This window comes from Salmo salar, chromosome 09 (assembly GCF_965601325.2).
Source record: "Salmo salar chromosome 09, fSalSal1, whole genome shotgun sequence".
NCBI lineage: Eukaryota > Metazoa > Chordata > Actinopteri > Salmoniformes > Salmonidae > Salmo > Salmo salar.
Window position 1 is genome coordinate 130,147,236 of NC_138299.1, and position 16,075 is coordinate 130,163,310.

Below are 16,075 nucleotides of genomic sequence, written 5' to 3' on the forward strand. Positions count from 1 at the left end.
ATCAATTTTAAAGATTTGACTGAGTTACAGTTAATATAAGGAAATCAGTCAATTGAAATACATTAATTAGGCCGGGGTGCAGCCAGGCCCACCCACAATGGTTTTTTCCCCACAAAAGGGCTTTATTACAGACATAAATACTCCTCAGCATCCCCCCTGAACCCCTTCAGACGATCCCGCAGGTGAAGAAGCCTGATGTGGAACTTCTGGGCTGGCATGGTTACACGTGGTCTGCGATTGTGAGGCCGGTTGGACGTACTGCCAAATTTTCTAAAACAACGTTCAATTCAATTCTCTAGCAACAGCTCTGATGGACATTCCTGCAGTCAGCATGCCAATTGCACGCTCCCTCAAAACTTGAGACATCAGTGGCATTGTGTTGTGTGACAAAACTGCACATTTTAAAGTGGCCTTTTATTGTCCCCAGCACAAGGTGCACCTGTGTAATAATCATGCTGTTTAATCAGCTTCTTGATATGCCACACCTGTCAGGTGGATGGATTATCTTGGCAAAGGATAAATTCTCACTAAAAGGAATGTAAACACATTTTTCCACAAAATTTGAGAGAAATAAGCTTTTTGTGCATATGGAAAATGTGTTGGATTTTTTTTTCAGCTCATGAACCAAGGGACCAACACTTTACATGTTGCGTTTATATTTTGGTTCAGTGTATATTACCAGTTCCAATCATAAAACATGTCAGAGGAATAACATGTTTGTGTTAACCCTGTCTCAACCCTGTGAGTGCAGCTGTGCATATGTGCATGGGGTGAATTCAACAGTGGTAAATCTCCGATTACATCCTACCCACTGAGCACAGACATCAGTTCAACTACGACTTGTGAACTCAATGTGAAATCAACAAAACATTTCACTATGTCATTGGATTAAGGTTAAAAGATGGGTGAAAAAAAGACGAAATGCCCTTACGTTGATGATTTTTTTGCAAATCCAATTAGTTTCCCACGTTGATTCAACGTCATCACATTGATTTTTTGGGGATTGAAAGGACTTGGAAATAATATTGATTCAACCAGTTGTTGCCCAGTGGGTGTGCTGTGCTACTTTTGGATAGAGGTAGTGCACTATATGGAGAATAGGCCTTGGCCAAAAGTGAGATGGAGAATGAGATGTCAGAGGTCTCTAGCCACTATATGGAATAGGGTGTGATTTGAGACATGGCAGTCATGGCAGTCTGGGGTACCAAAACAGACCACAACCCTTTGGGCCAAAACACGGGTCTGTCCAGAAGACTAGATCTATCTTTATGAGCCTCAACACAGCGCTTCAATTACAAAGAACATGACAGCAGTATCCTTGAGATGTCCAAGGCTGCTTATAGCTTATGTATTCACAGTGTGACAGAAACTGTTCCAAACCTATTCAGAACACCAGGGCATCTTGAATTATTCAACTAGATATAGTGTTGGGCTCTCTCTCTCTCTCTCTCTCTCTCTCTCTCTCTCTCTCTCTCTCTCTCTCTCTCTCTTCTCTCTCTCTCTCTCTCTCTGCTATATTTCTCTCTATGTCTCTTTCCCTCAATATACCATTCGCAAGGTCAGTGAGTGTAGAAGGCAGGGCTACTGTTCTGTCGTCAGTTTGTCCTCAGAGCAGCCTGCTGCGATAGAGCGCTGGAGAAGTTGAGACGCCGCTGTGGCAGGGAGCTTCTTTGCTTGTGTGTGAGCGTTAAGTTGAATGCACTGGAAAGCAGAGATATGTGCGAGGCTGACTTGTGCGGGCGATAAAAACGCGCGGAGAGAGACACATTCACATTCTCTCGCCAATCACTCTGTGAGTTTGTGTGTGCGTGCGCTGAACAGTAGAAGCGACGTTGACGTCTGTACCGGGAAAGGAGAGAGGAGCGGCGATCTGGGAGCGCGCAATTATTTTTTAACTCATCTATTTTAGATTTTTTTAACGTGTCTTGTTTTTACTCATTCTCGGGAGAGCTCATGGGTTGGGCTCCGCGGCGGATACACACAGAGCAATGACTGGACTGGCATACGCTCTCAACAATCTACCGGCTTTCTGTAATATCTCCGGGTAGCGGATAATATCCTCACCATCTCCCGAGTGTACTGACAAACAAAGATCCAATTGTTGTCTGGTATTGACTTTAAAATGTCTTGAGACAAGAGATCTTACAGAGAAAATGACAGTAAGTATTGGTGCTGCGTTTGTTGTTATGACTATTCAACCCATAGGCTGGGCTATTTGCATTACCTTAATTTATGTCTTCTATAGGTCATCGGTCATACTAGATTTACTTAGAATAGGCTGTTTTCTGTCATTCAGACATTTTACTATAGGGCGTTTGCAGGTTAGTAGACTATCATTAGTACAGTCGCTGCCTGAGCTGGTTTATTATAGGGTATAGGCTGTCTTATTCAATAGCCTATATCAGCCTAACCATGGAGGGGTAAACATTGTTTATTGATATGTAGTGCAGTGTGGTCTATTGATAGGAACCCTGTCGTCAGTGTGGACTCGTTATTTTGGTTGTCATCTGCGTTGTGAAATTGGGTGGTACTGTCACGGCTGTTGCCGGGGGATGTGAGGTTTTCCCGTGACTTTTTTGGGAACATTACATCATTTGAGGATGAATGACTCTGCAGATGGTCTATCTGTTTATGAAGTTGATACAGTATTTTCCTGCATTAAAGGTTTTTATTAATTGGCATCGACTGAACACACTTTACCACAGCGGGTAGGCTAGAGCAGAGGTTTGTGTAGCCTAAATGACATGGGCGTTAAATGTAATGACCATTTAGCCGAATAAGCAAGTGCAAAACTGGTTTTGTAGCTTATTCAAAAGTACATTAAAATGACAGGGGTTTATGATTGTGGCCAGTGTCCCCTTCAAGACACGAATTAAACCCAAAACACCCGCCTTGCTGTCGGGGTGGGGTTCCGCGCAGCTGTCAATTTGCATGTATTGTACGGCCAAATCCACCCAGTGTAGGCTACGAGGTTAATCGGTGAGAGGATGAACCAACGCGGGTCCCACCGCTCCCCCGCCCGGCTGTCTTGACGGGATTTTTCTCTTTCTGAATCACTTTAAATAATAAGGCTACACATTTTACACGGACTCAAATGAACCGACGCCAAAAATGGTATTAATATGATAATACAGGAGCTGGAAGCGTCACTTTAATTCCGACGTATTTGATAGGCCTAGAGCTGTTATATTCTTTTTATGATTATACAGGCTACGCTACGCTCTTTCCCACCAGTGGAGCCGTTGCCCTTTTAACGACTCGCAGGTTGAGATTTAAAACGGATTCCCACGGCTTCCCCACTATAGGCTAAAGTGGTATCCTACTTTAATGGCTGGAGATAAAGGAAACACGCCATGATCCCTTATCTAGCTTTTTAGTTATAATGTACAGAGTAGGCTAATATAATCGTCTTTGAATAATCTTGGAATGGAAGGTAGACTTTCGAATAAAAGCGGCCGGATGGATCACTGAAAGAGCCGGTGTTTTGATGAGCATTTTGTTAAGGTTTGCTACATTGTAGCCACATTGTAACGAACTCGCACCACTCTTTGAACGGCAGCTCATGGATTCGTGACCTCGTGTAGGCGATATGTCACATGTAGCCAACACAACATTCTGATCTCGAATCTTAATCATAAACGTGACTGGACTCGGGGATATGGGGCGAGGTGCAGGATGCGCGCATATGTCCCCACGCCTAGATGTCAACTAGCCTACTACGACATTGACACTAGGTGCAGCTATGAATCGGTGAAACAACCCCCTTTTCAGATGTTGTCCTTATTAAAATAGTCCACATTCACAATATAAAATCAATGTAACGAAACATTGCCATTTTGCGAGAGTGTGAGTTAAAGTGAGCCACTATTGCCAACAGCTCGACTGTTGCCAGCCTGCCCCCCCTCCCCGGATTATACTGGTTTGTCTGGGTCTGGGAGAAGAAATGAAATAGCAGTCCCGGTGGATGTAGGGATGGGGTGTCAGAAAGGAATAGAATAATCTATCAAACAAGGATCTTTACTATAAAGAAATCGTAGGGTTATTGCCTAGAATGAGCAAAGAATTATAAAGATACTGAAATTGTCTTTAAATCCAAGTCTCTGGATGGAACGATGGTCCATGTTCCATAAAAAAAATGGTTCATTAGGTCTGAATGAAGTTGTGTTCTGTATAGTTACACTGCGTCAATAAATTGAACGTCTCTAAGGAGTTGAGTCACAGTTTTGAATCACTGGGTAGATTCATTCAGCTGGCGACTAACATCAGTGATGACAGACATAAAGTTAGGTGTGATGTGTATAGATTAGGTGCTGGTATCATTTAATCTGCAGGTCTGCATATAAACTGCATATTAACCGTTATTACATAGTTATAAGCAGACCTTAAATATTAACTCGTGGATACCATTTTTATGTCTCTGTGTCCAGTATGAAGGAAGTTAAGAGGTAGTTTCCCGAGCCAATGCTAACTAGCGTTAGCGCAATGACTGGAAGTCTATGGGTATCTACTAGCATGTTAGGTATCCCTTTAAGATAGCTCTTATCGAGTGTGGTTTGGGGGGAAAGGGTTACTGGTGAGGTGCTTGTCTATGTTGGTGGTTGTACTGATTATTTTTAATGTCAGGGTTTGCAATTTTTATATTCAAATGTATTGCATATCATTTAATCAACACTTTGTGAACTCCATTCTTTGGTGTATTTCGAAATTAACAGGCCACAAGAAAAATGAAGGACAATAAACATCATCAATCAATCAGTCTTAGTGTGTTGGATGCATAACAATTCGTTTTTCCAGTTGTAACTTTGAATAAATTGCTGCTGCTTGTTTTTCATGAACTTTTAAAAGTGAGGTGAAAATACTGAAAGAGGTTCAGGTCGTGCTGATATTTGTGGAGGCCCATAAACAAGGCCGGCATTTTCATTAAGTTGGTAATCAATCAGACAGTGATTGTTCTGGCACTGGACAACAACAGCAACACACACTGTGGCCTCACACTGTAGACAGTCAAGGTCAGACAGCCACCCTGGACTCATCTGTTTAAGTCACTCACAGCCACCGCAATGCATGTTATATATAGAGCCATGGCAGTGGCATTCACCTTGGGACGATTGGAGAAAGAGATTGGTATTCCTCACATGGACCATTATTGTTGGGAAGACTTTGCCAAAGACACAGATAAGGAAATACATTGTGACAGCATCTGCCTCTGATTAACAATCTGAAATGGGAAACTATGTGATATGTGTGATGATAGGAGAAATTACTTCTCTCTCTCTCTCTCGTCTCTCTCTCTCTCTCGCTCTCTCTCGCGCTCTTCTCTCTCTCTCTCTCTCTCTCTCTCTCTCTCTCTCTCTCTCTCTCTCTCTCTCTCTCTCTCTCTCTCTCTCTCCTCTCTCTCTCTCTCTCTCTCTCTCTCTCTCTGGCTCAGCTGTTACAATGCAAACTTCAGATATAAACAAACAGGAGGAGAGAGTGTGTCTGGGAGGAGAGGAGAGGTTGTCTCAGGGAGGAGAGGAGAGAGTGTGTCTGGGAGGAGAGGAGAAGTTGTTTCAGGGAGGAGAGGGAGAGAGTGTGTCTGGGAGGAGAGGAGAGGAGAGGTTGTCTCAGGGAGGAGAGGAGAGAGAGAGGAGAGGAGAGGAGAGGAGAGGAGAGGAGAGGAGGAGGAGAGGAGAGGAGGAGGAGAGAGAGAGGAGAGAGGTTGTCTCAGGGAGGAGAGGAGAGAGTGTGACTGGGAGGAGAGGAGAAAGTGCGTCAGAGAGGGACTGAAACGGTGCCAAGGAAATTAATTTAGAGGAAGGAAGTTCTACCGGGGCAGGAAGTGTTCTGTGGTTGTTGGTCTCAAACCACAACAGTAATCTCTGTGTGCACACTTCCCTAAATTCTCTGTTTGAGTCTCTCTCTTCCTCTCTCCCCTCCCTCTCTCTCTTTCAACCTCTATCTTTATCTCAATATCATCATTTCTCTTTCCAATCTCTCGTTCTTTCTTACCTCTATTTATATATGTTTTTCTCCATTTCTCCTCTCTCCCTCCTTTCTCTCCATCCCTCTTTCTCTCTCCACTGCAGGACTACCGGGAGGATGGCATGGACTTGGGGAGCGATGCCTCCAGTCGCTCCAGCTCCGAGTCCAACTCCAACAAGGTGACACCCTGTTCTCCCTCCTTAGACCTGGCATGCCTGGAGGACTACAAGTCATCCCCATCCCCGGAACTGGCAACCCTGGATGGCTACAAATCCTCCCCATCTTTGGAACTGGCAACCTTAGAAGAGGACTACAAATCCTCTCCCTCCCTGGATCTGGCAACCCTGGAGGATGAGGACTATGAGGAGGATGAGGACTACCAGGAGTACAAGAAGAAGGTGATTGAGGAGTGGAAGAGCGAGTACGGGGACGACTACAGCTCCCAGCAGTCCCCTGGCCAGGAGGTGGGTGGGGTTGTGGTAGGTGCGCCAGGCGGAGGCTTCAGGAAGCCAGTGAACAGCCGCAGCCTGGCCGAGGAATTCCAGGATGTGAAGCCTCCACCCCTTCCTACTCACAGTGGACACACAGCCACCTTCGCTGCTGCCGTGCCTGAGGAACTGAAACAGAATGGCAACCTGATCCTGCCCCACTCCCCTACCAGACCCCTACCTAGGGGCATGGGGGCCACCAAGCCCAGCCACAGGCGCTCCAGCCGGGTCAGAGGCAGCGTTGGAGGAGGGGGTGGTGGTGGAGGAGGGGGAATAGGAGGACGGATGGGGGGATACAGAGAGGAGGAGATTGTGGAGGAAGAGTCCCTGCCCACCATGGACTGGGCCGCTCTGGAGAGACACCTGGCGGGGCTGCAGAGCAGAGAGCAGGAGAACCGGAACCTCAATCACAACCACAGCCTGGGAAAGACCGCCTACACCTCAGTGAGTGGAGACTTTTGTCTGTGTGTATGTATGCAGGCATGTGTGTGTGTGTGTTTGCGATTTCTGTGACTTGGTGTTGGATGGTGTAGGATGAAGCATGGAAGCGTGTCAGTTGTGAGGATGTCAGTCATGGTGGGACAAATCCAGCCAGATATTGTATGAAGTGGTGCATGAGATCCCTCAGACATAGAAAGAGGTTGTGGGTCACTAGGCCTGTGCTATTGTTGTTTTCCCAGATAGTAGAAAGCTGGTATTTATACAGGCAATAACTGCAACAGCACAATATATCTCCAGACTCCAGGTTCTAAAGGATTCCCCCCCCCCCCCCTGTTGTGTGTGTAGTGGGGGGGGGGGGGGGGGAATGTTTAACATGTACACTGTCTTGTTTTTCTGCTTTCTCTGTGATCCCTGAGGATTGCGTCATGTGGTAATCCGACAGTTATCTGTGTCAGGTGGATTTGAGGAATATTATATGTGTGCAGGAATGCTGGGATAAGGAGAGATTAGTGGGGTAATGTGGCACTAAGCTATGTGCTGCTGCTAGCTGTGTGCTGTCGCTAGCTGTGTGCTGCTGCTGCTAACTGTGTGCTGCTGCTGCTAGCTGTGTGCTGCTGCTAGCTGTGTGCTGCTGCTAGCTGTGTGCTGCTGCTGCCAGCTGTTTGCTGCTGCTGCCAGCTGTGTGCTGCTGCTAGCTATGTGCTGTTGCTAGCTGTGTGCTGCTGCCAGCTACAGTATGTGCTGCTGCTAGCTATGTGCTGCTGCCAGCTGTGTGCTGCTGCTGCTAGCTATGTGCTGCTGCTAGCTGTGTGCTGCTGCTGCTAACTGTGTGCTGCTGCTGCCAGCTGCGTGCTGCTGCTAGCTATGTGCTGCTGCTAGCTGTGTACTGCTGCCAGCTGGGTGCTGCTGCTTGGAGTCCTGACCTCCTTCTCAGCTCCCAGTCAGTCTGCAGCTGGAGGAGCATGGAAAAACACTGCAGGGCTGGGAAACTCCAGTCTGGGAGGGACCAGCACTAACACAGCTAAATTGAAGATCCTGATTAGTTGATTACGTTTAATCAGGTGTGTTGGAGCACAATAAAACCCTGAAGCCCCTGTTGTCCTCCCCTGGTCTACGGCCTGTGAGTATGAGGATGTGGCAGGAAATAAGACATTTGTTTTGGTGATTCTGAGTTTCGCCCAGCAGAGGCTGCTGTTGCAGTGTCATATGACTCGCCGCTGCAGGATTTCAGATCCACAAGCTACATCCTGGTCTGGCACTGGCAGGTTGACAGGCTGCATATTGGAGTTGTTTTTTACTTGACATCAACCAGGCATAGAGAATGTTGCTTCTGATGAATGTTTTATAGTTGATTGTCAGCTTGTGGGTAGGTGTGAAGAGGGCTGGAGCGATGTGGTTATAGAGTATGCTGGAATCTTGTCAAATCTGACACACACACTGTTTGTTGCCTATTGAGGTCAGCACTTTTGAGTCACTCTTGTTTAAATTTGTGTGTGTGTGTGTGTGTGTGTGTGTGTGTGTGTGTGTGTGTGTGTGTGTGTGTGTGTGTGTGTGTGTGTGTGTGTGTGTGTGTGTGTGTGTGTGTGTGTGTGTGTGTGTGTGTGTGTGGCCTGTGCGTGTTTGTTCGTGTTTGTTCGTGTGTGGTCTGAGAGAGACGAGGAGAGCAGTGGGGCTCCTTTGGCATGCTAACACCCAAGCCACTCCTCTCAGTCCTGACAGACAATAGCTGCTGCTGTCGTTGTGTGACTGTCCTGGAGGCCTCTATCTCCCTGAGGCATGTCTGGAATGTGGGGGGGTGGGAGGGAGAGGGGGATGACAGAGAGGGAGAAAGGGTGAGAGATGGTATCTCCAGTACCATGCTGTATCTACAGAATGGGTCAGTATTTATTACCTGTGTTCTCTGTGAAGCAGCAAGGTCAGCTCATGGTATTCAACAGGCCTTCTATGGGGGAAGTCTGCCTCCCCCCTACCACCTAACTCTCTCTCTCTCTCTGGGATACGGGGCCGAGCAGGAGTACGAATGTCAGAGTACTGAGAGAATAGTAGTGGTTGTAGTTATAGATGGCACACACACGCACACGCACACACACACTTACACACACACACACACACACACACACACACACACACACACACACACACACACACACACACACACACACACACACACACACGTACATACACACACACACACACACACACACACACACACACACACACACACACACACACACACACACACGTACACACGCACATACATACACACACTTACACACACACACTTACACACACACATACACACACATACACACTTACACACACATGCACACACTTGCACACACACACATACACACACATACACATACACATACACACACATACACACTTGGTTTGTATAAGGTTTAGTGACACAGGGCCTACTGATAACACATACAGTTTCCGGACCGTATACTAGGTCATGGAATTGTGATGTCCCTGCGTAGATAAGGAACTGAAAATAGCCTGTAATCCTGAATGAGCTTGGAGGAGAGATATCAGAGCAGAGACGAGGGTTGGACTGAAACAAGCTTATTTCCTGTATGAATTCCAACATCCGGAGCACTTCTGCTATTTCCCAGTATGGGAATGTCATTGGGATACACAGATTCAGGATACTGTGAAAGGATGAAGACATGTCTTCATTGAGGATGGGAGTGTCTGGTGGGAGAGGAGAGGAGGGGGCTTCTAACATGTTGTTACATTTTAAGACATCCACTCAGGCCACCCACAGCCCAGCCAGACAGAGGGGGAGAGGGGTGGGGGGAGGCTGGGATGGATGGGTTTGGGGTCCTCTGAGACAGCTTCAGAAGATCCTCCAAAACAGCTGGGCTTTTAAGAGGGCTGGAGGTAGTCTGTATACTTTATTAATGCAGACAGACAATATGCATTTGTATGTGTTATCTACAGTTTGCCACATCTACATATGCCAGCTACTTGTACTGAACCTCAGCTACCATAGTAAGACCAGACCCTGGGCGAGTCACACACACACACACATCGATCCCTTAGGTGTGTCCGCTTCCTGCTAGCCGGCCTTTCATTGCCATGGCAACCGTCTCCACAGTGTTTGCCGGCTGGGAAAGGAAGTGTTGATTAATGTGGCTGGCTGTGTGGAGCTGTGTGGAGCTACAGTATGGCCACCGTTCAGCCTGCCTGCTGCCTGCTGCCTGCTGCCCATACACCACAGAGCCAGTCAGTCTGTTTCTGCGTGACTCTGTGTATTGGAACCATGAACCACTGGGGTTAATGGCTGTGTTTAGTTAGGGGGGACCAGCGGTGTGGTTTCCACTCTCTAATATCTCCCTCCTCCCCCTGGATCTTGGTTAGGAAATAGAAAGGGGAAAGAATTTGGGGTGAGGAGGTCGAGGGGTAAGGTGTAATGGCACGTGGCGGTCCACTCCACCCAAACCAAAACAATAATGTTATCCTTCATAACCAGAGCCGAGGTTAAAGAGTGAAGACCTGTGTGCTTCAGAGGCTGTGAAATCATTTACCTCATAGGAAAGGTACTTTAATACACACGTCTGTATATTTAGTACTACATTTACATTTGTAAAGGCCTATAGGACACTCATGTCTGAGAAAATATCTACATTTATTCAGACACATGCACACACACACGTGCACAGATCCAGTCGTACCCTGTGGGTAGACGGTGTGCTCAGTAGTGAAGCTATGTTGTGACATGCAGCGCCCCTCCCATCACTCACATACCAGTGGAAGAGCAGGGAGACAAGGAGGGTGAAGCGCCGCCTGAAGATACATGTTTAGAAACACACACACCAGAGGAGGCTGCTGAGGGGAGGACGGCTCATAATACTGGCTGGAACAGAGAATGTCTTTGATACCGTTCCACTGATTCCGCTCCAGCCGTTACCACGAGCCAGTCCTCCCCAATTAAGGTGCCACCAACCTCCTGTGGTACACACTCATACACCATATATGCAAGTCTGCACGCACACACACATAGTGTAATCAGTGCAACATGGCTTAGCATGTGTTCCAACGTCAGTTTTGTGTGACACACATACACACATACACACAATCATACTTGTACATATTTTCAAAACAATGTGCCTTTGAGCTAAATCACTCAGCATACATTGCAAGTATCAGCACAAGGCTAGCACATAGATAAAAACACACAGCGACTGTTCAACATGCGAACACACATTTCTGTCTGTTTGTATCTCTGCATGTGTAGCAACATGTCTCACAGGACTCACATCCGTAGCATATCACCACACAGCAAAGAAATGAATATGCACACTGACTAATGCTTCCTGATGAGTTAAAAAACCATGCACGTTGACTTGACAACACACCACCCACATCTACCCACATGCACTGATACACACGTTTCTGGCAGGGCAGGCAGCATCAGTGTGTTTCCCTGTCAGGTTTTATCACCGGATCAGAGGAGGGATAAAAATATCAGCATTTACCATTGACCCTGTTAGATCAGCTCTGTGGCTGACTAAAGTAATGGAATGACAACATTACAGGGACGTTTTCCTCAAGCTGTCGCTATCTACCAGCACGAAGGAGAGACAAAGCCTGAATCAACAGAGGAAGAGTGGAACAAGCTGTCCTAGATAAGCTCACATGGCTGAGGAAACAGAAGTATGTAACAGAGATAGTGTGTTGAAGCAAGGGAAGAGAGAGAGGTGGAAAATAGAGCCGTGGAAGTGAGTGAGACTTGAAGGGCTTGCCTTCTCTCAATCTCTCCTTCTCTTTTTTCTCTCTCGGCCTCTCCCTATGTCTCTCTCTCTGTGTTTGGACTCTGTGATTATGTGGTAGTTGTTCTGTGTCTGAACCCTGCCCTGAGAGCTCCAGTGCTAACCACTACCCTCAGACTGCAGTCAGCTCTGTGCCACGTTGAGAGAGAGAGAGGCGGGGGGAGAAGATTGTAGGATAAGAGAAGTTTCTAGTGAAGGCACTCATAGAGGATATATAGAACCACAAGCAAAACACTGGGGAATGATGATAGAGTAGAGGGAAAGATAGAGAGGGGGAACAAGAAAGAATGGAAGTTGGGGGAAGACAGAGAGCGAGAGAGAGAGAGAGAGAGAGAGAGAGAGAGAGAGAGAGAGAGATGAAGTGGTAGAGAGATAGGGCAGCAGAGAGTTGCATGGGGGTTGGATAGAGGACAGCAGAGAGTGGATGGGGGTTGGGTAGAGGGCAGCAGAGAGTGATGGGGGTTGGGTAGAGGGCAGCAGAGAGCGATGAGGGTTGGGTAGAGGGCAGCAGAGAGTGCATGGGGGTTGGGTAGAGGGCAGCAGAGAGTGGATGGGGGTTGGGTAGAGGGCAGCAGAGCGTGATGGGGGTTGGGTACAGGGCAGCAGAGAGTGCATGGGGGTTGGGTAGAGGGCAGCAGAGAGTGGATGGGGGTTGGGTAGAGGGCAGCAGAGCGTGATGGGGGTTGGGTAGAGGGCAGCAGAGAGTGCCTGGGGGTTGGGTAGAGGGCAGCAGAGAGTGGATGGGGGTTGGGTAGAGGGCAGCAGAGAGTGATGGGGGTGGGTAGAGGGCAGCAGAGAGTGCATGGGGGTTGGGTAGAGGGCAGCAGAGCGTGATGGGGGTTGGGTAGAGGGCAGCAGAGAGTGCATGGGGGTTGGGTGGAGGGCAGCAGAGAGTGGATGGGGGTTGGGTAGAGAGCAGCAGAGAGTGGGTGGGGGTTGGGTAGAGGGCAGCAGAGAGTGCCTGGGGGTTGGGTAGAGGGCAGCAGAGAGTGGATGGGGGTTGGGTAGAGGGCAGCAGAGAGTGATGGGGGTGGGTAGAGGGCAGCAGAGAGTGCATGGGGGTTGGGTAGAGGGCAGCAGAGCGTGATGGGGGTTGGGTAGAGGGCAGCAGAGAGTGGATGGGGGTTGGGTAGAGGGCAGCAGAGAGTGGATGGGGGTTGGGTAGAGAGCAGCAGAGAGTGGATGGGGGTTGGGTAGAGGGCAGCAGAGAGTGGGTGGGGGTTGGGTAGAGGGCAGCAGAGAGTGGATGGGGATTGGATAGAGGGCAGTAGAGAGTAATGGGGGTTGGGTATAGGGCAGCAGAGAGTGTGAGGGGATTGGGTGGAGGGCAGCAGAGAGTGGATGGGGGTTGGGTAGAGGGCAGCAGAGAGTGATGGGGGTGGGTAGAGGGCAGCAGAGAGTGCATGGGGGTTGGGTAGAGGGCAGCAGAGCGTGATGGGGGTTGGGTAGAGGGCAGCAGAGAGTGCATGGGGGTTGGGTGGAGGGCAGCAGAGAGTGGATGGGGGTTGGGTAGAGAGCAGCAGAGAGTGGATGGGGGTTGGGTAGAGGGCAGCAGAGAGTGGGTGGGGGTTGGGTAGAGGGCAGCAGAGAGTGGATGGGGATTGGATAGAGGGCAGTAGAGAGTGGGTGGGGGTTGGGTAGAGGGCAGCAGAGAGTGGATGGGGATTGGATAGAGGGCAGTAGAGAGTAATGGGGGTTGGGTATAGGGCAGCAGAGAGTGTGAGGGGATTGGGTGGAGGGCAGCAGAGAGTGGATGGGGGTTGGGTAGAGGGCAGCAGAGAGTTATGGGGTTGGGTAGAGGGCAGCAGAGAGTGATGGGGTTGGGTAGAGGGCAGCAGAGAGTGCATGGGGGTTGGGTAGAGGGCAGCAGAGAGTGGATGGGGGTTGGGTAGAGGGCAGCAGAGCGTGATGGGGGTTGGGTAGAGGGCAGCAGAGAGTGCCTGGGGGTTGGGTGGAGGGCAGCAGAGAGTGGATGGGGGTTGGGTAGAGGGCAGCAGAGAGTGATGGGGGTGGGTAGAGGGCAGCAGAGAGTGCATGGGGGTTGGGTAGAGGGCAGCAGAGCGTGATGGGGGTTGGGTAGAGGGCAGCAGAGAGTGCATGGGGGTTGGGTGGAGGGCAGCAGAGAGTGGATGGGGGTTGGGTAGAGAGCAGCAGAGAGTGGATGGGGGTTGGGTAGAGGGCAGCAGAGAGTGGGTGGGGGTTGGGTAGAGGGCAGCAGAGAGTGGATGGGGATTGGATAGAGGGCAGTAGAGAGTAATGGGGGTTGGGTATAGGGCAGCAGAGAGTGTGAGGGGATTGGGTGGAGGGCAGCAGAGAGTAGATGGGGGTTGGGTAGAGGGCAGCAGAGAGTAGATGGGGGTTGGGTAGAGGGCAGCAGAGAGTTATGGGGTTGGGTAGAGGGCAGCAGAGAGTGATGGGGTTGGGTAGAGGGCAGCAGAGAGTGATGGGGTTGGGTAGAGGGCAGCAGAGAGTGGATGGGGGTTGGGTAGAGGGCAGGAGAGAGTGGATGGGGGTTGGATAGAGGGCAGCAGAGAGTAGATGGGGGTTAGGTAGAGGGCAGCAGAGAGTAGATGGAGGTTGGGTAGAGGGCAGCAGAGAGTGTTTGGGGGTTGGGTAGAGGGCAGCAGAGAGTGTATGGGGTTGGGTTGATGTCACGAGAATTTTCAATCCCAATGATGTTAACTAACAATTATTTTAAGCTTTGACCAATCCCCAAGGTTTGTAAGACCCTGGGTTTAATAATAATTAGGCAAAGACTCAGCTTATGCAAAAGGTCCGTACAGGTTATTCAGAGAACGTTCTGAAGTCCATAATACAAAGACATCCATTTTATAACTCACTCCCTATTTACGCACATACATTCACACGAACAGTAGATATCCTAGGCACATACACACACACGAACAGTAGATGAGTTGTATCTTTTCCCCATAGTTCTCACCACTGTTTATCACTTCCAAGCCAACAGTTTCATTCCCCCGAGATTAGAGGAACCTTGAAAGGACTCCCAGTCCTATTGTAAGTTTCTCAGAGTTCTAGCCAGGTCAGGTCATGCATAGTTCAATGGTTCTCGGTCTCTCCTTAGTCACACTAAAGTTTAGCATTCTAATTTATTATACATGTTCCATAAACTAATAATCACTAATAGTTACGTTTCAGGGTGGAATTCTTTAATCATTACCTTTAAGCATATAGATTCCCTTATCAGTAGAGGGCAGCAGAGAGTGCATGGGGGTTGGGTAGAGGGCAGCAGAGAGTGTATGGGGCTTGGGTAGAGGGCAGCAGAGAGTGCATGGGGGTTGGGTGGAGGGCAGCAGGCAGTGGATGGGGGTTGGGTAGAGGGCAGCAGAGAGTGGATGGGGGTTGGGTAGAGGGCAGCAGAGAGTAGATGGGGGTTGGGTAGAGGGCAGCAGAGAGTGGATGGGGGTTGGGTAGAGGGCAGCAGAGAGTAGATGGGGTTGGGTAGAGGGCAGCAGAGAGTAGATGGGGGTTGGGTAGAGGGAAGCAGAGAGTGGATGGGGTTGGGTAGAGGGCACCAGAGAGTGGTGGGGGTTGGGTAAAGGGCAGCAGAGAGTGGATGGGGGTTGGGTAGAGGGTAGCAGAGAGTGCCTGGGGGTTGGGTAGAGGGCAGCAGAGAGTGGATGGGGGTTGGGTAGAGGGCAGCAGAGAGTATATGGGGTTGGGTAGAGGGCAGCAGAGAGTGTCAGGGGGTTGGGTAGAGGGTAGCAGAGAATGCATGGGGGTTGGGTAGAGGGCAGCAGAGAGTGGATGGGGGTTGGGTAGAGGGCAGCAGAGAGTATATGGGGTTGTGTAGAGGGCAGCAGAGAGTGCCTGGGGGTTGGGTAGAGGGCAGCAGAGAGTGTATGGGGGTTTGGTGGAGGGCAGCAGAGAGTGTCTGGGGGTTGGGTAGAGGGCAGCAGAGAGTGTCTGGGGGTTGGGTAGAGGGCAGCAGAGAGTGCATGGGGGTTGGGCAGAGGGCAGCAGAGAGTGCATGGGGGTTTGGTGGAGGGCAGCAGAGAGTGTCTGGGGGTTGGGTAGAGGGCAGCAGAGAGTGTCTGGGGGTTGGGTAGAGGGCAGCAGAGAGTGCATGGGGGTTGGGCAGAGGGCAGCAGAGAGTGTCTGGGGGTTGGGCAGAGGGCAGCAGAGAGTGTCTGGGGGTTGGGTAGAGGGTAGCAGAGAGTGCCTGGGGGTTGGGTAGAGGGAAGCACAGAGTGTCTGGGGGTTGGGTAGAGGGCAGCAGAGAGTGGCTGGGGGTTGGGCAGAGGGCAGCAGAGAGTGTCTGGGGGTTGGATAGAGGGCGGCAGAGAGTGCCTGGGGGTTGGGTAGAGGGCAGCAGAGAGTATATGGGGTTGGGTAGAGGGCAGCAGAGAGTGTCTGGGGGTTGGATTGAGGGCAGCAGAGAGTAGA

The 16,075-nt window shown here is 49.7% G+C and overlaps 1 protein-coding gene across 2 annotated transcripts in view; it reads left to right on the forward strand.

The window, feature by feature from the left end:
• The window catches only part of LOC106612913 (schwannomin-interacting protein 1), a 301,652-nt gene that overhangs the window by 239,340 nt on the left and 46,237 nt on the right, over nucleotides 1-16,075 (forward strand). The window contains exons 1-2 of one of the 2 annotated variants that reach the window (XM_014214572.3): nucleotides 1,598-2,159; nucleotides 6,066-6,893. In XM_014214572.3, coding sequence (XP_014070047.1) covers nucleotides 2,154-2,159; nucleotides 6,066-6,893 — 834 coding nt within the window. In that variant the 5' untranslated portion in view covers nucleotides 1,598-2,153. Of the gene's footprint in view, nucleotides 1-1,597; nucleotides 2,160-6,065; nucleotides 6,894-16,075 lie in introns of those variants that run through there. The other variant, XM_014214571.3, reaches the window with a different exon arrangement.